The sequence below is a fragment of the Mchenga conophoros genome, linkage group LG7 (genome assembly GCF_057382185.1).
Source record: "Mchenga conophoros isolate Kocher_MC1m ecotype Shallow Benthic linkage group LG7, M_conophoros_male_GT1.1, whole genome shotgun sequence".
NCBI lineage: Eukaryota > Metazoa > Chordata > Actinopteri > Cichliformes > Cichlidae > Mchenga > Mchenga conophoros.
The window spans coordinates 59,273,479-59,299,465 of NC_140532.1; the positions used below are offsets into that span (position 1 = coordinate 59,273,479).

Below are 25,987 nucleotides of genomic sequence, written 5' to 3' on the forward strand. Positions count from 1 at the left end.
AACAACTGATTTCATTAAAGCTGCAAGTGTAATTCTCCACAACTTTATTCATCTTTATTGTAGGAATCGAATTCTTCTCGATAGAAATAAATACTAAGCTAGGTGAAAACTGGTGGAAAATTCAGTGAGTAATGATGATTTTCATTGTGGGCTGACCAGAAATGTACATTACGTGACATGTCATCACCGTAACAATATAACCACTGCACTGAAGTCACAGACAGAATAGGCTCCAGTCACACAGGCCTAGAGACCAGTTTATGAGCTCAGCATTCAAAGTAGAGAAAAATGTGTATTCACTAACTGGTTGGCAAGTGGCTACTGGAAGTTGCTGGCTATCAATCAATGAAAGCCTTCTTGTGGTTGGGGTAACCATTCACTTTCAAAGTAAAAGCTGTACATTTTGGAATGTGTTGGTTGCAGTGGTAAGGCACAACTTTTACTCTGAAGGTAAGCATTCTCTGTTTCTGGTTTGCATTGCACTTTTTAAACTTCCACTGCGGCTTGGCAGGTAGTTGGCCAGACAAGTCGGCATGTTCCATGCAAACTATGGCCATCTACCTATCTTCTGTGTCGAAAAAGTGAAGCCAACACGCAAATGCTTTAAACCTGCATTCTTCTGAGTAACCAGCGGGGGGGATTTCTGTGTTTGCCATGAGTACAATGGTACTGTCTATGCTTGAAGAACTAGATTTAACTGAGAGGTAACTGAGCTAAACCAAATGCAAGATGGGTACAATTGTTTTTTTAATGTTTTTAAAAAGGGTCCAATCACTGCAGTTTCTTTATTATCTGAAAGCCCCATAATACATGATGTAAGGTGAAACTGCCTATGAGGACACCCTTAGATTGACACAAAACCCAGTCATTGAAATCTTTGCATATAGTAGTAATTTCACTGGGTGTTGGCTAAGGCTCTGGACCAAAAATAAACTCTACATAAAATACAAACCGAGCAATCTGTCATTACAAAGTAATAGGTGGATCACCACGAGGGTGCAATAAGTCCACGTCATCTGTCACTGATCTGTATGACAGCTCAGTAACATGTCCTGACATGTTCTCTACTGCAGCCGTCAGACAAACTGCATCTAATTACGGCAGAAACCCTGAGCATCATCATCTCCACCTGTTTTCATTCCTGCATCTCAGAAATGTTGGTACTTTTCCAGCTTCTGATTTATCCTCAAAAATCAATTTCTTCTTCATCCCTTTCATCCACCTTTAGTATATTCCCTCCACACATGCATCCACATTATCTCCACTGCTACTTTAACTCTAAAAATATCTCAATTTCCTAATAATGAACTCTTTACCAGGGTTTGCAATATACATGAGAAAATAGAAACAAGGCTAAAGTAAACAGTGTTAGTCTTTGATTGTAATCTAAGCCTGTAAGGGCTGTGGGTTAAGGCTGTTCGCCAGTAAGTAATTAGAAAGGTTCAAGGTTTTGGAAAGCCCCTCTGTAGCTGCTTCATTGTATTGAGTGTACTGTGCTGTGTGTAATCAAAATGGAACAAAAAAAAAAAAAAAAGAGTGACGCAGGATGTTCATCTTCCCAGCCAGCCAAAGCACCCGTCCACTCTGACTGCTAAGTGGCAGAAATGCTGGCATCAGATCAGCAAGCCAATGTTGTTGGTGAACAATGGCATGATGACGCTCTTGCCATACCATGAGTTGTTGAATAAACTAGGGAATCCTTATTTAACCCTATTTTGCTAACTACTTCTAACACAGACGCCAAATTGTAGGCCTACCATCTTTTCATTAGATATTCTGACAGCTATACGCCCACTATAACATTCATCCATCCATTTTCCTAACTGGTTATGCATCTTAGCTGGGACACATCCCAGCCGTCTCAAGGTGAAAAGCAGAGTACACTCTGGACAGGTTGTTGGTCCATCGCTAAAGTAAAGAGACAGACAGCCACATACACACCACTACATCTTCTGCCAATTTAGACTCATCAATCAATCAACCTAACATTCATGCCTTTGAAATAAAGACAATTTCAGAGCAGGATATTCAAACCTTGCATCTTCTTGCTAGCCACTGCACCACTGTGCTACCTTGACTATAATATATTCATCAATATATCTAAAAAAAAAAAAAAAAGGTCTCTCTTTTCAGCCTCCTACTGGTTATAATACAATGACATTATTCAAGTTGTACTCACCAGGCAGTCTGTTCATGTTGACTCCCTGAGCAGACAGGCCAATGCCCATGTATCTGCACATAACAAGAGACAAAAAAAATTAGATTTACATGTCATTACTGAGCGTCCAGCACATTTAAACACTCGGATCAGCTTCTTCTCACATCTTTAATCCAGCTAGCTTTGCAAATTCTGAGCTGATGCTCATATATTCATGAGGGTTGGCAGGAGTAGAGTGTCTTCAGATTCTTCTGACTAGTCATTGTGATTTACTGAGTCCATGAGCTGAAACATCCAAAGTGGCAAACAAGGATAAGCAGTTGGTCTGCATCATTTTCATGTAGACTGGCTTAAAAGGACAGCAAAAAATCTTTTTACTCATTTGAACAAGTCAGCATTATTGCCACTTGAATGCATTTGGCATATTACAAAGTAGTAATAACATAAACATCAGTAATAAATGCCTGCTTTGGGCCACGTGGTTGGTCTTATTCAAATGTTCCATGCTTTTCAAATAAGTTACATTTACAGTCAAGTCTACAAAAACTCAGGGCTGTGTGAACAAGGCTAGACATGCTAGCATCACCAAAGTTATTAAGCTCTCACTTATGTCTGCATTGATCTGACTTATCTCTCTCTCTCTCTCTCTCTCTCTCTCTCTCTCTCTCTCTCTCTCTCTCTCTCTCTCTCTCTCTCTCTCTCTCTCTCTCTCTCTCTCTCTCTCTCTCTCTCTCTCTCTCTCTCTCTCTCTCTCTCTCTCTCTCTCACACACACCCCCCCCCCGCTAGGGCTAACATGCAAATCTATTAATATGAAATAATAATGAAAAAAGAAATACGTAGACATAAATTTTAATCAAATTTGCAGCAGCACAGCGGCCTACAACAAATAAAACATCTGAAGAGAGAAATCCAAATAAAAACAAGATTATTCTTAGTCAGTGCTCTACAATCATTTTTCAGTCAAATTAAACCAGTTGAGTGTCCATGTTAATTAATCCTCTCTCTGCTTTCTAGATTAATGTGGCCAATCTGCACAAAGTCAGCAGCACTTTTTTTTTTAAACCAAAAAAGCTTTTTCCAAAGAGAGTTTAATAATTCCACTAGGATATGGCTAAGGAAGGTTCTGTAATAACCAGTGATGATGAAACCAGTGACTAAGCCATTGAAGCAACTCAAATAACACAAAGTAGTCTTTTACGGTGGCTCTATTTATACTTATTTTACCAATGCTTTTTCCTTTACCTCTGACAGATATTCTTCACTTCTTTCATTTAATTATTAGTGTTCAATTTTATGTTCATGCAAAATAGGTTAGCCTTAAGTTTCTGCAGTGGTATAGCTTGCCACTCTAGGCATGGTACCAACGGTTCACTGCAATATTCATGCTATAAAATATGCGCAATATTATTTTTTTTAATTAAATGACCCACAACAACTTTTAATGATATTTATGATAATAAATTTTTTTTGAGTATACATAGACTACCAGTCAAATATATGAAGCATGTAGCAAAGAAAAAAAAATGATAATAAATGTGTTATATTTTAGATTTCTGGCAGTAGCCACCCTTTGCTTTGTTGACTGCACTGCAAACCCATGGCCTTTTCTCAATGAGCTTCATGATGCAGTTATGCCTGAAATGGTTTCACTTCACAGGTGTGCCTTGACAAGGTTTCTTTGTGGAATTTCATAATAATGGGCTTGGGACCATCAGTTGTGTTGTGCAGAAGTCAGGGTTGTCAGCTATGTACCAACCTATCTGACAACTGTTACAATACATTTTATGGCAACAACCAATCAGCTAAGTAAAGGACAGGTGCCAGTTCAGCTCACAGGGATGAGCGGTGCTGCATGGCGGAAAGCATCTGGCCCGGGTTCGAGTCCGACCCGCGGCCCTTTACCACAGGTCTTCCCCTTTCTCTCTCTCCCTCTGCTTTCCCATCACTCTTCACTGTTCTGTACAATAAAGCTGAAAAAGGCCAAAAATAAGGTATTTAAAAAAACAGAAACCACAGGCCATTATTACTTTAAGAACTGAAGGTCTGTCAGTTTGGAAAATTGCTAAAAAACAAACGTGTGCCCAAGTGCAGTCACAAAAACCAAAAAGCGCTACGACGAAATTGGCTCACATGAGGACCATCCCAGGAAAGGAAGACCAAGAGTCACCTCTGCTGCTGAGGATAAATTCATCAGAGTCACCAGCCTCAGAAATCGCAAGTTAACAGCACCTTAGATTAGAGCCCAGATAATTTCCACACAGAGTTCGAGTAGCAGACTCATCTCTACATCAACTGTTCAGAGGAGACTGTACAAATCAGATCTTTGTGCTCTGATAGTTTGGGATGAGATGGAGTGAAGGCAAAGGGGTCAATAAATACTCAGCATCTCTGGGAACTCCTTCAAGACTGTTGGAAAACCATTTCAGCTGACTACCTTATGAAGCTCATCAACAAAATGCCAAGAGTGTGCAAAACAGCAATCAAAGCAAAGGATCGCTACTTAGAAGACTCTACAATATCAAACATGCTTTGAGTTATTTCACATTGAGTTGTTGTTTTTTTTTTTGTTTACTACATTATAATGCCTTCAGTGAGAATCTACAATGTAAATAGTAGAGCTGGGCGATATATCGAGTTTTTAAAACATATTGATATAATTTTATACGAGATATAAGATGTGACAATATCCTTTATATCGATATAGTCTATGTTACGTTATAATTATAGTTGTGGAGCCGCAAGTTTGCCTGTCTTTCGTCCACTTTTGTCTCTACGCAACGTTACTCCGCCTCGCCTTCACTGAAGACAACTCCCCCTCCTCCCCCATCGCTTCACGTGCAGGCAGCGACAAGATGGACATGGCAAATCTCCGTTAACGAGTTACTGCGCATCGCCCTATGCGTGGGGCTGGACGGCGTCAACGTGCTAACGAGCTAACCCTAAAATCCTTTCATTCTCTCAAAAGTTGATAGCGCGCCTTATGTATGAATTCTGGTTGTGCTTGATGGCCGCGAACCGATTTTATGTGGTACACGGCGCTCAGCAATCTGTCAAAAATGTTTGAGTACGACTTTGGTAAGCTACGGAGCTGCACCGCTTGATAGATTGTCGGCGCATTACGGCTACCGAGGAGCTTCGCGGAGTGATACGTACTGTGCTTCAACGTAATATTACCATATTGTGTGTGTATAAGGACCATAAATGGCACCTGTAAGAGACGTGGTTATGAAGTGGATTTCAAACTCCAGGCTATCAGTCACACAGTAAAACTTGGGAACAGAGCAGCTGTGAAATCTGTCTGTCTTTGTTATTACGCTCAGCGTCTTTTAGTTTACATTTTGACTGCACAATTGTGAGCTCTTTGTTTAGCACAAAAACAAAATTGTTTTCTTTTATTTATGGAGCATTATTATTTAATAAATGCTCATAATTTAATTTTGAGTAATTTTTCATGTACATCTGTGCTGTATGTTAATAAAAGTGCCTGTGTGACATCTGGGACACAGCTTTGACTAAGAACTCTCTTTTTGTTCTTATTTTATGGCTTAAAAAAAAATATCGAGATATATATCTTATATCGCCATCCAGCTAAAAAATATCGAGATATGAATTTTGGGTCATATCGCCCAGCCCTAGTAAATAGTCATAAAAATAAAGAAAAAACATGAAATGCAACAGGCTAAAGAGTCACTGTAACACCAAATTCTCTGACTTTTCATGGTGAATTGCAAAACAAACCACTGAACTCTCTCAGAATATTTTCATTATGTCATTCAATTGGCTAACTGCTACACTAGAGCATTTCAGTAAAAGTGATTTAATTCATCTACATCTACGGCAGTGAATAAAAAGTTGGAATTCTATTTAGTTTCAGTGTAAGCAGCTTGAAGCAACCCAAAGCTACAGATCCACAGCTTAGTTCTGCTACACATGACGCCACCTCATTCAAACTGACGGATTAAAGAGCATTGAAGTCCATGTGATTTCTGCTTAAACCAGTTTAGATTGATTTAAAAAGTTGTAAACAAAAACTTTGATCCAGTTGATGAGTCAAATCATCGACTTATAGGCTGCAGCCCAACAAAACTGTAGAGATACACCAATCAACTGCCCAGGGACTGGAATTGGCTCATATCAGTGATCAGGAGGTGACCCTCTGATTTCTCAAGACAAATAGTCATGCACACTTACAGCCACATGCTAACATATTGTTAGCATGAAGGCTCTTTACTGTCAATGAAGACACAAAATCTGCCAAAGTAGAGTCCGTAGGGTACCAGTGTGGAAAACAACAACAACAAAACAAGCTAAAGCTATCCACATCTTAGCAGTCAAAGGGTCAAGGTACTAAAATTATTAAAGTGAGTGAAAAAGGTAAAAGAGCCAGTATCCTGTTATCTGGTAAAATAAGCAGCAACTCATTTTCAGTTAATTATCTGATCCCCTTTCCAGTGTTAGAGCACTTTATATTTCAAAGTTGCCTCAGTGAGAGAAGATAATGTAACTTATTACACTTACTGCATGGAAAGTTCAATAATTTCTTTTATTCTGGAAATCGCATTGAAGAAAAGTTTGTATATGCTGTCAGTTCTCACAAAGAAAACTAGAATCATAAAAATGAGTATTTTCAGATTACACTAATACGAATCTGGACTTGGAGAAGAAAATTACAATCAAGATATCTCTACGAAATTTTAATGAATTCAAATTCTTGAATTTATGGCTTTTTCTCAGTACTGTCTGAGACCCGAGATGTGAGCTTATTTTTAAGTTTCAAAACGACTTATTAGCTTATGGGTGTAACTTGAAATGTATACACAGAGTACATGTTATTCCCGTGGCATTCCACGACACATCATGCAGCTTCTAGCTGCCTAAAAATGAAAGCCATACAAACATATTTTGCATCACTTCTTTTGTATGCCTAGCTGTTTAACTGGAAATAGGGAATGTTTACTGTGCAATTTGAATTTTTTAAATGGAGAGGTATTTCAGCTCCAATCAAGTCACAAAAGAAAATCTGAAAGCCAGACATTTAACCACATGGCAAAATAATTGCAGAGACTAACCTAACACTTACTCATCAGCAACCTCAGCAATCACTGAATTAGCTGAAAGGCAATGACTCTCTTTTGTGCGGTATGGCCTCATTTGACAATAAAGATCTTTGCATATTCATTTACATATGGAGTTCATCTTTGACTGTTTTATAATGTAGAAGTAAATTTGCCATTCAGGTCCTTCCAAAGAGTCCTGTAATAACAGAACTAAACTGGAGGAACTTTCTTGCTGTTAAATTCCATGTGGCAACTTTTTCAGCAACAGTGCACAACGTTACCTATTCTAGCTGCCAAAATGAAGCAAACAATTCCAGACCCAGTTTATCTAGGAGGATACGCTTGGTGAAATAGACTTCTCTTAGTACTTTTAAAAAAAAATGTATCAATTTGAAACTGTGTGTGTGTGTGTTCCTGTCTAGCTATCTTTGTGAGGACCGAAATCTGCATTCTACTATACTTGTGAGAACCAACAGTCACTTGTGAGGACACACTCACCGGTCCTCACAAGTTTGAAGGCCTTTTTGAGGCTCAAAATGTGGTTTTAGTGTCAGGGTTACAATTAGGTTATGGTTAGGGTAAGGGTTAGGCATTCATTTTTAATGGTTAGGGTAAGGTGCTAGGGAAACCATTATGTCAATGAAGGTCCTCACTAAGATAGCTGAACAGGCTTGTGTGTGTGTGTGTGTGTGTGTGTGTGTGTGTGTGTGTGTGTGTGTGTGTGTGTGTGTGTGTGCGTTCTGATTAAATAATCAATTCCCACAGGGCCATGATGAAGAGGCAGTCTGGGCTCAAAACGTTCCATATTTCCTAATTCTGGAAATGACACCCAATTATTGTAATTCTAGGGCAACTAAGAAGAATATCTTGACTATAAGCATACAGATCTACAATTTTCAGGTGTAGTCCCTCACATTAGATGACAGTGATGATTACTAAAACTGTACTTTTAAGGCTGGCTACCATTTTCACTGGTACAGCAGATGAACAAAAACACCCCAAAATTTTCCACTGATGTAACTCTCTCTGACAAAGGATTTGGACAGTAATACGATAATTGATATAAAGACTGCTGTTTTGATACAGACTCAAGGTGGAAAAAACTTTGCACAACCAAGTTAACAGGTGTAAATGCAAAAAACTGACAAAAAGGAACAAAGACATTGTTACCGACAAATTTTGCACCAGTGCTACAAATGATACTATTTTTATAAAAAAATACTATTTTTATAACCATCAAATTAAATGTTTAAATGTTAATTAAAAATCGAATTCATGTAATTTATTTCAAGTTATTAAAGTTGGCTATTTTTTTCTTTAAAATGAAACAATAAGAGGCAGGGTTTTACATATACACACATATATAAAACCCTACTCCTCTGATAATATCCTCAGAAAACAGCCAGTACAGTGACTCATGGACCTAAGCTTCAAAGTCAGAATATAATAAAAACTAACAGGAAATACACAAAGTTACTGCAATTTTATTTTTGCGTGGGCACACTGAACATGTTATGAATGACCCGAGGGGGGGCGCTAAGTCAGGTTACCATGGTAACATAGGGCACCAACTCTAAGGTTTTAAAAGTTGCATCTGCTTACCCATCTCGACCTTTGCTGACAATCTTGACTTCAAAGTAGTAGATCCCACAGGCAGCAGGGATTGGGTGTGTGGCTCGCACTGATGCTGCATCTTTGTGGTTCTTTCCATGACCTGATAAAAGAGAAATACAAGGTGTACATGAAGAACATGGTAGCCTAATACAAAAGGACTTTAAAAACAAAGAAACACTGGGCTTGCATTTGACTCCTGATTGTCTACCAAAGTCTCATGATATGGCACTGACCTGGATTCTTAGTATTTACATAGTTTAATTAGTCATAAATTTGCTATCTGGTCAAAAGAAAAAAAAACACATAAAAAGTAGAACCTGACATTTAGAGACAAACACACTGACAAATAAACTTAACTTAGACTAGATGTTAAACTTAACATATAGTCTAGTAACTAGTAGTGCAAATGACGTTTTCAAATGTAGATAAATAACTAGGTAGAAGTGTACAAAAGGCCACCCCCAAACACCAGGTATCCATGGACATTGCCCATGGACTAAATTGCCTTTAAAAAGACACTGGTTTACATCTACATTTGGTTGAAACGTGGCCTGTTAAAAGTTGACCAAATTATGTTTATTTTTGTGACCAAATCAGTAGATTGTCCGAGGCACTGTGGAAGTAGAGCGCCCTTTATAACTTTTAAACCTTTTAAAGGATTTAGATGTAAAAGGATGTCTTTTTGTAAATGTCTTTTGAACAGCCTCAGAAGCTGACTTTTCACCTTCAACTTTTTAACCTAATCTCAGCATTCTTCAGACATCAAAGCTTTCTTCAATGTCTTTTCAACGTCTTTTTATTAAGGGGTTTTTTTTTCTGTGGAAGGAGGACTGGATAATGCATAGGCACATCTCTATAAATATGACAAAAAAAAAAAGAATGTGTATGCGCATATCTGCCTTAGTGTATACACACAGTTTTGGTTGGTAATATAAACAGAGCTTTCTGCATCTGGCCCCAGGTCTTTTGCAATAATGTGCTCTGAACAGACAAAAGATAGAGTGGTGTGGCCAGAGTAACGGCAGACATGTTTGATGAAGACCAAAGGCAGCTTTTCAGAAGAAGCTCATCTAATCTGAATATGGCAACAGAAACAGCTGTAGGTTTGATAACTAACCTAACTGCCATCAGTTTTCTTATTTATTCCCCCTACATTTCCACAAGGCTGTGTTGGGCTTGCACCACAAGGCTGAGTGATCAGTGAGGCTCAGATTAGGCTCAGATACGCGTGGATTTCTCAAATAACATTCATCTTTTTGTTAAGGTGACTTTTCTATGAATAGGTTATACAGGACATTGATTTAACACAGTCTGGTAAAGATGTAGACAATGAGGTCACAGGGCTCATGTATTTTGTCTGGACCAATTAGATTTGAGCACAACACATATTACTGTCTGTCATTCTATATTCAGATGGCTGCTTATGCAATCCCTCGGGTCATGAGAGAGAGAGACTAATATGTTCAGTACTGTTGTATAACTGCAATCTAGCCTCTACAGTAAGCATGTGCATCTCTTTCTGTTACATGTAATCGCACCATTGACTGAGCTCACCTGTCACCACACATAACAAGTCACTGAGAGCTCTGTGTGTGCATGAAATGTAGACATGCTGTAACCTTAAACGAAGCAGCTGGCTGTCAGCAGACACCTTGAGGCTGTTGCTGTTTGTTGTGTGTGAGGGGGACTTAAGTGTGGTCACTAAAATAAAGTTATACATACTATAGAGTAGAACAGGAAGTTAGAAATATACTGGCTCGATGTGTTTTCATTTTTTCAAAAAATACTCTGTAAAATACTCTTAGTATAGCATCACTTGTATAGGTTTACAGTAACAACACCTCTTTAACTGTGATCCTAACTCTTTTAATGATATTTGTTTTATATTTTTTTAATAAGGGTGCAACTATGACACTATTAAAAGATCACAGTGCCATAATTAATAATGAACTAAAGCATGTTAGAGTCTGAATTACATTAACACTATATAAAATATCCACATATGCTAGCCCATTAGTGTTTTTTAGGAAGCACAAAGTGACAGGACATTCGCTAACACTCATTTTTGCATCTTTTTTGACCCACAAATCCACTATGCATGTTCTATCATGTTTACACATGTGACTGGCGTGCCTGTGCGTGTCTGTGTGTGTTTGTGTGTGTGTCAGCCAGTAGTCTAATTTTAGACCTCAGTAGGCCAGCAGGTCTCTTTGGGACTACATAAATGGGTATGTGAGATGGTTACTACCGTTAACCAAAATGTCTGGTTTATAATTCTGCATTCATGCTGATTCATGCTGATTAGGCCGTTGTGGTTTTTTATTTGTATTAGATAAGAAACTTAGAGTGTAACAGTGTTGTAAAGTCTGAATGAAAGGCCATGTGATTTAATATTAAAGCCCTGGCAGTATTAGACATTTCTGCTCTTGTGCGACTTTAAACCTTTCCACAAGAGTTCAAGGAGCAACTGTTAATGTCCTGTTCCTCTTCACCCACAGCACTGTGTGGCCTTAATTGCTTACTAGAATATCAGCAGTCTGCCTCCAGGGTGTATTTTTGACCACTAGCAGAGGCAAAGTGCAAAATCTATCTGTTCAATAATAGCAAGCACAACAAAGACCAAAGCAACACGTTGCTAAATGCCTCACAATGTCAAAAGAAGCAGAGTCCATATCACTATGTCAACATCATAATAACATTTGAGGATTTATTTATAGTATGAGGAAGTACAAAAATTCTTATATGACTTCATGAGGGAATTAATGCCATTTATATTAGACCCTAGCTGACAACACCGCCACCATATACTCAGTTATGATACTACTAAGCTACAGACCTTGCTAGGTATTAAAAACATGAATTCAGAGCTGCTTTCCTGTTCAGACTCTTTGATTACATCTTTTATTTAACTTACTAAAAAATAACTAAATTTTTTTGGACTGGTATAGACTAATACATTGGTTATCAAATGTGTCTAAACTAAGAAAATACTTCAGTCAAAACAAAAGTGAATATAACACTTTGGGCATGTGGCCATACAGCACAAGGCTACATATTACTTGTTTGTGTGCACAGATACACCTGGAACTTGTGCTAAAAGGTTTGTATCTTCTGTTTTGGTCTCCCTGAGGCAGATTATGCTACACAGCAGCACTTCATCACTGTGGCCTCTAAGAGATATGATGGCCTAGTTAATAATAAATGGAAATCTGGAAATGGTATTTTTCCAAGTCAGTGATATTAAGGATTTTTAAGTTACTTTATTTCCCATCTGATGGGAATGCTGATAAAATCTCATACAGTTAAAGTTAAATAAAATCTCAAATTAAAGATGCTATAACCTGTTTGTCTTAAGTTAGCAATATACTACAAATATACTATGAGATAACAACATTGTTACCATTCTACTGACAATACATGAATGCAGCACAAAGGTTAGGGCCACGTGACCTTTGAAAACATTAATCTCTGAACTTTAATTATGTGTCTTCTGCCTAGATAAGAGCTGAGGCAGAGGTATGTTCTCATTGCGATTTATCTACCTTTCTGTCAGCGGGATTATGCAGGTCAAAGTTAACAAAACTTGGTGGAGAAGCTGAGCATGAGCAGAGAAGGAAACTAACTAAATTTTAGCCTGTATCTAGATCACGTCCTTCCTAGTGTGCTGCAGGAATGAGTCTTAAAAATTCATAAATGAGACAGGATTTTTCATTTCTGGTTCCATTTTCTGGATCAGATTTTTGTTTAGATGCTGCAAATATGATAACGAGATGCTTTAAATATTTTCACATTTTTTTCTTAAAACACAGAAGTAAACTGAAGGTATTACATGAACATGTGTTAGCACATAAATGGCTAAATAAGGCTAGAGACTTCAGGGAAATTCAGCACCAACTGATCACGCTAAAAACACGTTCTTAGTAGTGTTTATATGAACGTCATGCAATTGATGTGTAGTTTGTTTATAGCCTAACAATTGAGTTCTGTATCTCACAATTGTATTTATGCTAAAGAAATTTTTAAAAAAGTAGCATGACTGTGGTATTCCAGTCATATAAAGCTCCAAAGTAAGGCCAGAACAGGCAGTTATGACTCTACAGAAAAACCAAGTACAACCTTGACGGTCCCTAAGAACTAGGAGATCAAGTAGCAGCCAAGTGCTGCTATTCAAATGAACTGGTTTAACTAATCGTTAAGCATGAACATCTTTATGAAAGCAGATGTTTTGGCAGTTTGCTGGTCTGGAGCATTCATTTGTGTTGTACATATTAGAAATTGATATTAGATATTAGAGAATGAACTAAAACAGGAAACAATTCTTTAAGGTATTGTTGTTCTACAAGCTACTGAACCACTGGATTGAACTTACTCAGACTTTTTCAAATCACAATAATTCTAGTTTGAAAGCAACAGGTGTCTAGTTTCAATATAGATGCAACTTCATACTGAAGCATAATGACCAAAAGTATAAAAAAAAAATACCACATATCGTGATATATATACACACTTATTTTCAGTTACCGTATGTCTTATTACACATCTTCTATCCATTTTTAACCAAGTTTAGATGGTGACTAAATGACATTTCCTTTACTCACTTTACTTTTGTTACAGTTAGAGAATTTACACCTTTCTTTCTTAGGCAATAAACCAAAACTAAACAATATTAGAGTTTAAATTGGTTTGTGGCACAATTTCTAGCACACACTGACAAAGCAGATTTACCATAAATGTGTTTGGCTTCCTGGCTGGTAGCAGCCGGCATTCCGAGATCTTCAATGAAATATACATCAACGAGTAAAAGGAGGCAACAAGCCAGCTATTCAACCTGCTAAACCTCCTGAGCCAGAGCCAACTCCAACTCTGTCATACATAGAGTTTGGGCAGCATAGCTGTCCCAATTTTCATGGTGCATTTGGAAATTTCAAAAAAATTATGATGGCACTCATTTTGGACCACTTCGGCCAATTCCAATTACCATGACTTCATCGTGATGGCAACAAAAGTTAGCATAATATAGGTTCTGAAACATGTAACATAATGATGCTTGGCAGGCTATTATGCTCATTTTATAACTAAACAGTGCTGTAAATATTTACATGTCACCTGTCGTAAGAAGACAATTGAAAATTTTCAACCTCTGAGTTGAATCAGAAAATCAGCATTAGCGAAAGTTAAATCAAAATGTAAAAAACAAACCATTAGGTCTTTCTGAAAATACCAACAAATTTGTCTTTAAAAGTGTCAGTTCAAAATATGTCAAAAGTATTTAAATACCTGAGTATGCAGATCAAATACAATATAAACCAAATATATAAACCAAACAATATAAAACCTTTAGTAGACCCTTTAGTAGACTCACTGCACAAATGTACAGTGCAATAACAAATAACCTCTGAAAATGACGGCGAAGTGTATCCTTAATGAACTCTTATCTAAGATTTCTACCTTCTGTATCTTCCAGTAACTTTCCTTGTGATTTTCCACTAAAATTGCACTGTGTTTAATAGACTTTGCTAGTTCAAGTTGTCCTGTAGGAGCAGCTCTTCGGACAATTATGAGCAATTAGGTCCTTGTACAGTGGACTCAGGGCCTTTGTCTAGTAAAGTATGCAGGGTGTATGCCTCCACAAAAATCTGCACAAATCCACCTATGCAGACAACCAAACTATAAACAGTAATGTCATCTTAGGCTTTTGAGGCTCTGGATAACACCAGGGTGGTGAGGAGTGACTATGGAATAAGCTCAAGGAAGAATGCCCATATGGAAAAGATGTATATAAATCTTATAAGGTTTGCATCTGTCTTATGTGAAACTTGTATGAAAAGCATACAAGAGTGAAACCAGACATAAGATCCCTTGAAAAATTATATAAATGAAACTTGTACGTTTTGGATACTTACTAAAACAATATATGAAAGTAATGAGAAAGTGTCCACTTTCATGAGTAAATCATATAAGCCTTATATGATTCACTATATGAAGTAGGCCACATCTTATGCAAGTCTTTTATAAGTTCTTTCTATTTCTTTTCCATATGGGTGTAGTTGCCACACACCTGTTCGTGTACAATAGTTTGAAAAAGTTATTGCCCTCTAAACCTAATAACACTTAGCAGCAAAAACTGCAATCAAGTGTTTGCAATAATGGCCAAGGAGTCTTTTACAGCACTGTGGAGGAATTTTGGCCCACTCATCTTTGCAGAATTGTCTTAATTCAGCCACATTGGAGGGTTTCCCATGATAAACCGCCTTTTTAAGATCATGCCACAACATCTCAATCAGATTCAGGTCAGGACTTTGACTAGGCCACTCCAAAGCCTTCATTTTGTTTTTCTTAAGCCATTTAGAGGTGGACTTGGAGTGTTTTGGATCACTGACCTCTTCCAAAACCCAAGTGTGCTTCAGGTTGAGGTCACACAGATGGCCAGATATTCTCTTTCAGGATGTTTTGGCAGACAACAGAATTCATGGTTCAGTTTACCACGGTAAGTCTTCCAGGTCCTGAGGCAGCAAAACAGCTCCAGACCATCACACTACCACCACCCTGTTTTACTGGTGGTATGATGTTCCTTTTCAGAAATGCTGTTACTTTTACACTAGATGCAATGGGACACACAACTTCCAAAAAGTTTAAGTTTTTTCTCATCAGTCCACAAATTTTCCTAAATGTCTTAGGGATCTTCAAAATGTTTTCTGGCTAAACTGAGACGAGCCTTTTTGTTCCTTTTGCTCAGCAGTGGTTTTCATCTTGGAACCCCGCCATGCAGACCATGTTTGCCCAGTCACTTTCCTTAATGTGGAGTCGTGAACGCTGACCTTAACTGAGGCAAGTGAGGCCTGTAGTTCTTTGCATGTTGTTCTGGGTTCTTTTGTGACCTCTTGAATAAGTCGATCTTGCACTCTTGGGGTAATTTTGGTCGGCTGGCCACTCCTGCGAAGGTTCACCACGGTTTCATGTTTTCACCATTTTTGGATAATGGCTCTCACTGTGGTACGTTGGACATCTAAAGCTTTAGAAATGGGTTTATAGCCTTTTCCAGACTGATAGATCTTAATTACTTTGTTTCTCATTTGTTCCTGAATTTCCTTGGATCGTGGCATGATGTCTGGCCTTTGAGGATATTTTGGTCTACTCCACTTTGTCAGGCAGGTCCCATTTAAGTGATTTCTTGATTGAAAATGGGTGTGGCAGTAATCAGGCTTGGGTGTGGCTAGAGGAACTGAACTTAGCTTACCAAAGATGTGATACACCACAGTTCATTTATGTAATAATGGGGAGGTACGCTGGGGTCTAAGTGACGTAAATGTCATTATCATCTGATTTCAAAGACGTATAACAGCAATTACTACTCCAGCTTTTGGTGTCTGTACACAACAGAGAATGACTGAGGCCTTAGTTGCGACTATTCCGCAGCAGCATCTAGTGCAGCCTGTAGGTTTCTCTATTTGTGCACTTTAATTTCAACATGGCTCAAACAAATGGATTGCAGTTTGAAATAAATGAAACCCTAATAAAAATCATGATCCTATTTAGATAAATGCTTTCCTTTTGCTCAACTAAATTTCGTAAAGTATGTGAATTTGAAATCCCGTACTATTCCTTTAGTTCCACGTCAGTCTTGTTATGGTTATTCACAGTATATATTAAAGTGCTTCTCTCAAAGGTCAAAGAAATGATTAGTTGACTTTTTTGAAACTATTTGCTTGCGAAAAGTTTTGCTCAGTTAAAAGTTTGCTTGGTACACTGACATTGTGATTACTGTAAGTCATAAAACATAAATCTACAGCAAAACAATTAGTATTCCAACAAAATCCTTAGTCAACAGCTTGGTCTTTCATCAGGGTGCAGCTGAATTTATTATGTGTGTAAAAGTGCAAAGAAAACGCTATAGGGTGTGTTACAGAACATTAGATTTATTCCTACTATGTATTCCTACTATGCAACTGTAACCCTCTCTTTATTTCTAAGTTAATGATAAAATTATCTTTGCATCTGCAGAGGTGTAAAAATTAACACCATTTGCTGCATTTATTGATTGGTACAAAGTAATTAAGTTTGTTTAAGTATCTATCTTGCTGCTGAGGCTGCGAGGATTAATCTCTGTCAGTGCGCAGCAGGACTAGGTAGACACTGCATGGCCTTGAACAGAGAAAATTGGCACGCTGGTCAAAATAGCATCCAAACCACAAGGGTGAGGGAACAGAGCAGGAACAACCAGGAGCAGAAAAAAATATCTCACACACTCCAGAACAAACCTATTTATATGTCATGCCTTAACAATAGTGCAGTGTCACTGAATCTGTGCACCTTTCATAAACATAATGACTCAATGTCCAACATAACCTCAACAAGAACCCCCCCCCCCCTCATCCTCAGCAATACACCACTTTGAGCCAGTGCCAGAGCTGTTAGGTAATTCTAGACTAGAATACAATTATCTTAACAGCACTGATTATAGCAAAAGGTAAATCAACATTCTCAACATAACAGATAAACTGAATGGAAGCTCATATTCAACTGCTCATCAGCAGGGACCTGATCAATTATGCATTAAATGATCTGCGGTTGTATCTGGCATTAGGCCCGAGTCTACAAATAAGAGGCCCTCCCTGCTGTTTCCAAACTGTAGGACCACCACTCCATCAACCTCACAAAATGGATTACACAACCTTAATTTTGAATTACACATCTTGCCTGTATCCTCTCACCTTCTACATGGGGCCCAAAGGAGCCTATCAATTGGGATTTTTCACAGTGTGTGATTAAAGTCTTGTAGTGTTTTCCTGTTTTGGTGTGTGTGTGTGTGTGTGTGTGTGTGTGTGTGTGTGTGTGTGTGTGGGGGGGGGAGGTTTGTCTGAACAGCACAGAAGCCGTCACACGGATGTCACCTTGTTTTGATATAGGTGGTTGCTAAATTGAGACGGCTAAAAGCCCTGCTGTCAGCTTTTATCCATCTGAATGAAAGACTGACTGAACCGTCTGGTTGCTGTTAACGTTAAAATGCCAGAGCCCGTCGATACTCCGGATTTATTACCAGAACGGTGCATTTTGGCCTAATGTAATGCGCAGAGGCCTTCCTCTCACGGCAGCACCTCTGTTGCCTGCTAGAAACTGGACCTGAAACTGTTGTTAGGCTCGGGGCACGCAGATCTGAATGGAGGTGGACGGGAAAATGATTGGAAAAGACTTCTAGAACACTGCTCTGAAATCACATGAGAAACACAAAACAATGCCATTTTATCCTGTTTGCTATAGCACTGTACAGCGTTAATATTTCAACTGATACTGCACTGGAAAACAACAAGTTCTGTTGGTGTCCACCTCGGAACCTACTGTCCTCAATTCAATATTAGGAACAGCTAAGTTGGCTAACGTTAGCTAGTTAGCCACAAGGCTAAGTAATGTGTTTGGTTAACAGCTTTCTGTTAGCAAGCTCCCGTAAGTTAAGACAGGGGTTTGCCAATAAACTATGCGTCGTTACTGCTACCAGTGTCCCCTTCCAGTACAAAGCGAGGAGAACGTCAGATGCAGTGAGTTTACTCCAAAGCAGTAACGTCATAAACAGTAAATAAACAAAGAAGAGCCATGATATTGAAGATTTCAGTGTGACGGTAATGAGACCGATGGCCAGGGTTAGCGAGTTCACTGTCACCCATCTGGGCATTCCTCTGCTCATTCGTGAAACAAAGCAAGGTTACAGGACAGGAGAGGCAGCTCAGACTAGATTTACCAGGACTGCACACGCACATACACAGTCAACATAATCGCATACTGAGTGTGTATGTGTGTGTGTGAGAGAGAGAGAGAGAGAGACCCCCCCCCCCTTCGGCAACAACACAGACAGATTTGAACTGCTGTTTTGACTACACACTTAGGCCCATCAGTGATGAGGCAGGTCTCTAACCTTTGTAATGGACCCGTAGGTTGTTCTGTGACAGCCCAATGTAGCTGTATTTATCCTTGGGGCTCCAGGATCGGGGTAAAGGGGTCTCTTCCTCGTTTACAGCCGGGTAAAGCCGCTTCAGCCTCTCGTTAAGCTCGTGCTCCTGGTAATTAAAAGCAGGATCTCCCAGCGGCAGGCTTCCCGCTCCGAGCTCTGTCATTTTTTTTGGCCTCCTGTTTTTGTATCTTATTGTTCGTTTCTTTCTATCCAAAGCCCAGTGTCAGTCCGCTGGAGCTGTAGGCTGAGAGTGAGAGGGACTGAGGGGAGAAAATAGCAGCGGTGTGACATCCCCGGATAAGCAGCAGAATGTACTGTAGGCTGAAATAGTGTCGTATGGGTACTGTAGTTCAGCTGCACGCTCGCTTTTATGCTAATGTCACTAGAAATGACTACAGAGTTCCACTACTGTTAGACGGGTTTAGGGCCTTCCAGTGAGATAGGGGCTAGGAAATGTAGTTTTCGTCTGTTAAACTTACACACGTTTTCAGAACGTTATATAATTTAAATTTGAACTTTACATGGTAAAACTTGTATTTATTTGTAAGTTAAAGGGTATTTTTACAGTATTAATAGCAGTGTTATTTCCTCGGCGAAATATGTGCCTGTTCATAAAAACACTGTGTTGTTTACTAAGTTTTATTATATTGTAATTAATATAGCAGATATGTGAAATAGCCTTTATAAAACACGTTACCATATATTAGTTATTATATATCAAAGTTAATGATTGAGTTGAGCAGATAAAATCATTGCCATTTTGAAAATTAGTTAGGCGCACACCGGGCAACTACGTGGGGTCTTGTTGCGTAGTCAGTCGTCGTTACCATGGAAACCCTGCTTCAAATGTTGTGCTGTGCGACGCTAAAGCCGATCTCATTGAGTTAAACTGACGAAATACAACAGTTTCAAACGGGCTAAGTGTTTGTTATTGTCTACCCCTTATATCAAAGCTATAAATGTCACCAAACAAAGATATAAAATTTCCACCTCTAACACCGTCACAAAAAACAAGGCAAGTGATGAAATGACTTCCATTTACACCAAAAATCATGCTACGTTTGTTTTTATGTATAAATACATTTGTATTTCAAAGCTTATTTAAAGTACGTTTAAGGCAGACTGACTTTGTTGTTTGCATATTAGACTTACATATGAATACAATCTACAAAGTTACACAGCCCAGACATCAGAGGAAGGACATGAAGAGGAAAGTGCTGGTGGTGTATCTGTCCAACCATGTGCAACGAGAAAGGTACGTAAATCAGGTAACATTACACAAACAGCAATCTGACTTTGTCCTGCCAACATCTAAAGTCTTTTAATTGGTATAAAGATCATCTAAGAACTTCATGTCATCTTTATAAACTTTATCTTTCAGTGTCACAGGAAAGTTCCTTTCACAGTACTGTGTGTGCTTTTGTGTGACCAATCATGTAGTGCTGGACAGGAGGCAGTTACTTTTATGCTGGCCCAAACAGAAAGCCACAACTTCTGATGCAGCTGGAGAACTATGTGAGCAAGGAGCTTCATACTATCGACCCACATGAGCCAAAATTTCAGGAGCTGAAACTTCAGGTGAAATGTTTTTGTTGATTGTATTTATGTTTAGAAGATATATACGTATTTTCTTGCTGCAGTCTAAGTACTTACAATCTTACTCTACTTTGCCTACAGGTCTACCGCAATGCATTTGAATGTTTCATCACTGCCTTCAAAACTTACCAACCCCTTCTGTCTGCCATTAAAAAGGAATATGAAAACACCTTTGGTCAGTGAGAAAGCTAGTCTGATTTGTATAGATTTTATAAAAATGCTATTTAAAAAAACAATTTATAACAGATTTGACAAGGTTTTGAAGCAGATTAGAAATGGCGTCCCACAACGTTTTTGGGAAAAACAGAAAAATAAAACCTTTGGGTATAGAATTAAATAAATTAAAGTTTTATATTTACAATACATAAATATCAATATTCTCTCACATCTAAGTGGTAAATGTCTTACATCAAACTAAATTTATTGGTTCAAATGAACATGCAAAGAGAGGGTGTATAATAGTAACAACAATGTAGATATCTCTTTAGAGACAGAAAAATATAATTTGATTAGCCCTTTCTTGCAGTCATAATACACAGCAACCAGCGTGGTTCCATCCAGCCTTGCAAAGTAAGGCAATATATTTCTTTGTAAAAAAAAAAGTATTATTCTGAATTAATTTCTCAAAACTTTGTGACTTTAATATTCAGTAACTATATTAATAATTTTGAGTCTTCTCCAGGTACTATTCTGTCTCTTTGCCATTCACTTTTGAGTGTTTTCTTCTAAATCATCCTATACATAGTCATACACTTTTCTTTGTTGTTTGTTAAGGATTCAACTCAGCATTTGTGAGAGCAAATCTGGGTTAAGAATAGAGATGGACCGATCCGATATTACGTATCGGTATCGGTCCGATACTGACCTAAATTACTGGATCGGATATCGGAGAAAAATAAAAAATGTAATCCGATCCATTAAATATCACGAAAGCACCTCACAAAACTTGCAACACGCCGTAACTCGCCTCAGAACGTCGGAGCAGTATGCATCACGTGATAGAGCAGCTGTGGCATGCGGGACCTGTCGGTGGTCTGGATAGCATTTGGAGCTTCGCTAGCAACCCGGCATTTCATCTCCGACAAAGTTATCCCCGAGAGAAGTAAAGCAAGTGTGTAAGTCCATCTCTGAATGTTTGTAAAGCATTCCCACGTTAAGCTTAACGAGCGACTGCCTCTCGCTCTCCGGCTGCTACTTCAATCGTGAAACTGCTAATGATCAGCTGATCGGCTTTTCTGTCGTGAGTCTCTCTTGTTTGTTTTTGGTCCACTTTGCGCCAGAAAGAGCAAACCAGCGGCTGAACAACAGCAGCACATTTAAGCTTGATAAGCTGTTGTTACAATTTATTTAATATTACTTTCTACACCAGGATCTTTTTCTACGTAGCTGACGGCTGGTAACTGTGCAGGGGCGGATCTAGCAAAGTTTAGCCAGGGGGGCCGATAGGGCATTAACTGGGAAAAGGGGGCACAAAGACATACTTTTCTTTCTTTTTCTCATTTAAAATGTCTAGCTTTTAATAAATAATTATCTGACACCCAAAGTTTTAATTTGATGTAAAATGAATAGAAGTCAATTACTGTATATAGTGACTATTAAGTCTAATATAAATACCCTAGTAAGCTATAGTACTTTTTCCTTTGGGAAGGTACCATCTGTGCAGTCTGCAATTTTGTTGAAGAAAGATGTTGAATCTATTTAATATTTCTTGAAAAATAATTGATTTCTGTGCATTTTTTTTCACACTGCATCAAATTAAAGTTGATTACGTCGATTAAGCATCATGAGGTGGAGTGTGAGGGGTGGTTCCCTATTTTTTATTTATTTCTTTTTGTTATTGCTGGGAGTTGGAACCCTATTAGTTAGGTTGCTTAATATTTACGCTAAGTACTCTTTAAAATACCAGAATAGTGAGGATGGTGTAGGTCTAAGTTTATTAGATTGATCAGTATTGCTGAACTATGAAATATTTTTTTTGTATACAGGTATAACAGAATAGCTTTAGTGTAGTTGTTGTTTTAAACTTGAGTATGAACTTGCAGACTTGCAAAATGCAGCAAGATATTTTAAAAAACAGTTTTGTTGATTAAAAAACACTATATCGGATTCATATCGGTATCGGCAGATATCCAAATTTATGATATCGGTATCGGTATCGGACATAAAAAAGTGGTATCGTGCCATCTCTAGTTAAGAAGTTAATAAAATTAGTGGAAAGGATTCCACTAGATTCCAATAGCCTTCTAAAAGGTCCTAGCAGTTTGTGTAGGCAGTAAAATGATAAGTTCTATTGTAGCATAGAAAGAGTTGGTTTCAACATGTTATTCTCACCTAGTTAAAACTAATTGTCTATTCAGTAAAAAGATGAAGTTTGTAGAGGTTAGCTTTTCTTTGTATAAAGACTTTATATCAGGGAGTTGATTATTTGTTGTAATGCATGCATTGTATACATCTTTTCAGTTCATCAGGGAGAACAAATCAAAAAGCTGGAACCACTGCAGTCCCATCTGAGGCTGGTGACAGAGGAATGTGACAGAAAGATTCAAGCTCGCTGGGCAGAGGAGCAGGCTGAGATTGCTGCCTTGAAAATGGAGAAGCAGAAGCTAAAGGAGGAGATTGAAGCCATGAGAAAGAGAGAGAAGACAGTGCAGGCAGTGGTAAATGGCATACTTTTAATTTTATTTTTGTTTAATTAATCATGTGACTTTTAGTCACTTGGATGAGTGACAAAACGTTTCTCCCACTGAAAACGCTACGTCTAGATGAACAGAATCAACTTTTGGAGATTTATTTATCTGGATGATTGAGAATGCATCAAGACATGTGACTTTTAAGGCCATGAAAGCTTTTATGAAAGCATAAAAGCTTAAGGGCATGAAAGCATACACACAACCCTGCGCATAAAGGAAATGCATCCATCAATTATCGTATCAGTCACCCCATTGCCTGTTGTTCCTCTTAAGGTGGATCATCTGCAGTCAGAACTGTCTGACCAGTATCTGCAGTACCGGGAGGAGCGTGATGCTCGCAGGTTGCTGATTTGGCAGCTCAATGACATGACAAGAAGTAGTGTGAAGGAGCAGCGTTCTGCAGACAAAAGTACAGGTATAACAACATCTATTACATCTTTAACTAGTTAACAGTGAACTGAAAATAACTTAAGGTCCTTTTTTTTTTAAATGTGAATTTAGATGTGATTTCTTCCCAAAATAAACATGTATGGTTTTAAGACAATATAACATATTCTTTATTGGGATTAATTAATTAATTCATTTTATTTTATTTATCAAAGGGATTACTTTCTCACACGCTGACCAAATGATTTGAAGGTTAATATGAGGAGTCACCATAGCAACAATATATGTACGATGGAATTAAAGGAAAAACAATTGATACCCTTTAAGTGATACTGAAAATAATAATTTGTTTAAACGTTGAAACTGTCAGTATCTTTATTGGATGGTATTCCTTAGGAAACATTTCCAGTGACTCACTAGAGACTCTCTGTAACTATAGTAGTAATGGAGAATAACTCTGTAAGTAACTGTGTTAAACTCCATATTTTGCATTTGAAAGTTAAAGTTAAACTCCATAAAAAAGATTATTTTTGAGATTGAAAAAATTGCAGAAGTAGTTTGCAAATTCTGTTCGTTTGAGTTTTATTTCACTACTTTCCAACTTTTTGTATTATTATTATTAAATAATTGATAAAAGATGGTAGCGTGTGATCAGCTTCTGGTGTGGGGCATGCCAGAAAAAGTTTGAAAACCTCTTTGATGGAAAAGGCCCAACATTATCTATATTTGAAAAACCCAAGTACAGTAACCTCTAGAGCTCAGCAAAACATATGTTTTTATGTTTATAAAATATAAATGTCTATAGGGAAGTGTGTCATGCTCTTACATGTGTTTCCATTTAGATTGGAAGGATCCTGTGGAACTGCAGCTCGCTCTAAAGGTGTGTCGAGAAGACCTGAGGAAAGCCCAGGAGGAACTGAACAGAATGAACGCAGAGTACTGGGGTGTTGTGCCCCAGTGTGACTGGGATGCCCTTGAACAGAAACACCAACGGACCGAGCTTCAGGTATCTCATGCTGGATACTATATATAGACTTCATGACTTAACATCTCAACAGTCTTTGGTGACTTTTTTTTCTTTTTATTGTGAAGTTGAAGACACTCCAGGATGACTTTGATCAGTTAAAGAGTGAGTATGACACACTGCTGGAACTCCACAAACGAGGCAGCATGCAGGCCAAGACACACGTCTCAACCTCTGTCCAGGTACTTTACGTATGTAGAACTTGAACAGATTTTCAATTCTATGAATATTCTAATAAATGTAATGTGTGTGTCACTATCTGTCTCTAATCTAATAAATGTCACATGATAAAGCTGATAAAGAGCCTAAATATGAATAAATTAGGGTCCAGAAGCTCGATACTGCTATTCCAGCAATAGAGACAGCTTGACAAATGTCATCGTAAACTGACAAATATGAAAGTTGGATCAATCTTCTCAGCAAAAGTAACGACCAACATTGCCACCAAAATGTTTTTCAGACTGATGAGAGTGGGTCCCAGCAGCAAAGCCACATTCAGTCCCAGCAACAAGAGGAACCAGTCACCTCTGATGCCCCTGAGAGCAACATGTTCCCTGTCCATGAGTCTAGGTGATAAAAATAGATATACATTGAAACACACACACACACACACACACACACACACACACACACACACACACACACACACACAGTCAGTTTTATTTATACTGCATAAAGTCATAATTTTGCCTCAAGGGGCTTTAAAATATGTGCAGCATACACTACTGCCTAGCCTTATACCATCAGTTCAGATAAGCCTTGAAGGTTATGAGTAATTTTCTGTCTGGTTCTGTTTTACTTTGTCAAATGAGAGCCATGTGTATATATGTGTGTGTTCATATGTATAGGGAGGCCCAGAGGACAACATATTTTGGAGAGGAAACGGATCCACGTTTGGCCTCATCTCAAGGTGAAGCAGGCAACAGTGGTGATCCCATCTCCTCTTAGAGCCTGCGTTTAGTGGCTGGGGTCTCAAGTTTGAGCCTTGATGTAATTCACAACATGTGATCAAAATTGTGAAGATGCTGAATTAAATATTAAAAATTGTGGCCACTGAGACCACCTGTGAGTTTTCAAGCTTTACCTTCAGTTCCTTGACAATTCAGTGGAAAATGTACCATCAAATCTTAAAACCACTTTCCTAACAGTGAGTGAAATACTCGTATCGTATTTATTCTGTATTACAGAAGCCTGCTTAAAAAAATACATTCATTTACAACATCCAAGTCACCAGCTCTGACGCTTCTTCTCCAGCACACCACAGCAAAGTACATTGTGCTCACTACAACTGGCTGATGGAAAATCCCCATGATTTTACTCTCATTTTGCTCTCTTCATTAGGAAGTAGAGCTTGCTCATCCTCTTTTTGGATACAGCTTCTGTGTTGGTCTTCCAGTTCAACCTGTTGTTGATATGGATGCCTCTGTATTTGTACTCCTCCACCACATCAGCATCCTATCCCAGGATAGACATGGGTCAGTTGTCCTCTTTCCTCTGAAGTTGATCACAGTCGCTC

The 25,987-nt window shown here is 38.3% G+C and overlaps 2 protein-coding genes across 4 annotated transcripts in view; one reads left to right on the top strand and one right to left on the bottom strand.

The window, feature by feature from the left end:
- Positions 1-19,144, bottom strand: part of ranbp10 (RAN binding protein 10) — a 41,655-nt gene extending 22,511 nt beyond the window's left edge. Inside the window, exons 1-3 of the mRNA XM_085280509.1 lie at positions 18,739-19,144; positions 8,820-8,931; positions 2,180-2,232 (exon numbers count right to left, since the gene is read on the bottom strand). Coding sequence (XP_085136635.1) covers positions 2,180-2,232; positions 8,820-8,931; positions 18,739-18,937 — 364 coding nt within the window. The 5' untranslated portion in view covers positions 18,938-19,144. The remainder of the gene's footprint in view (positions 1-2,179; positions 2,233-8,819; positions 8,932-18,738) is intronic.
- Positions 19,145-19,525: 381 nt separating this feature from the next.
- tsnaxip1 (translin-associated factor X interacting protein 1) lies at positions 19,526-25,548 on the top strand. 3 transcript variants are annotated; one of them, XM_085280511.1, is made up of 10 exons: positions 19,526-19,789; positions 19,948-20,029; positions 20,215-20,352; positions 20,452-20,545; positions 22,831-23,027; positions 23,334-23,475; positions 24,290-24,453; positions 24,540-24,653; positions 24,932-25,041; positions 25,320-25,548. In XM_085280511.1, exons 1-10 carry the CDS (start codon positions 19,734-19,736, stop codon positions 25,417-25,419), a joined length of 1,197 nt encoding a protein of 398 aa, XP_085136637.1. In that variant the 5' UTR covers positions 19,526-19,733; the 3' UTR covers positions 25,420-25,548. The 3 variants fall into 3 exon arrangements, with proteins under 3 accessions (XP_085136637.1, XP_085136636.1, XP_085136638.1); XM_085280510.1 differs by having other exon boundaries at positions 19,531-19,789; positions 19,921-20,029; XM_085280512.1 differs by lacking the exon at positions 19,526-19,789 and having other exon boundaries at positions 19,921-20,029; positions 20,156-20,352.
- The last annotated feature ends 439 nt before the right edge of the window (positions 25,549-25,987 follow it).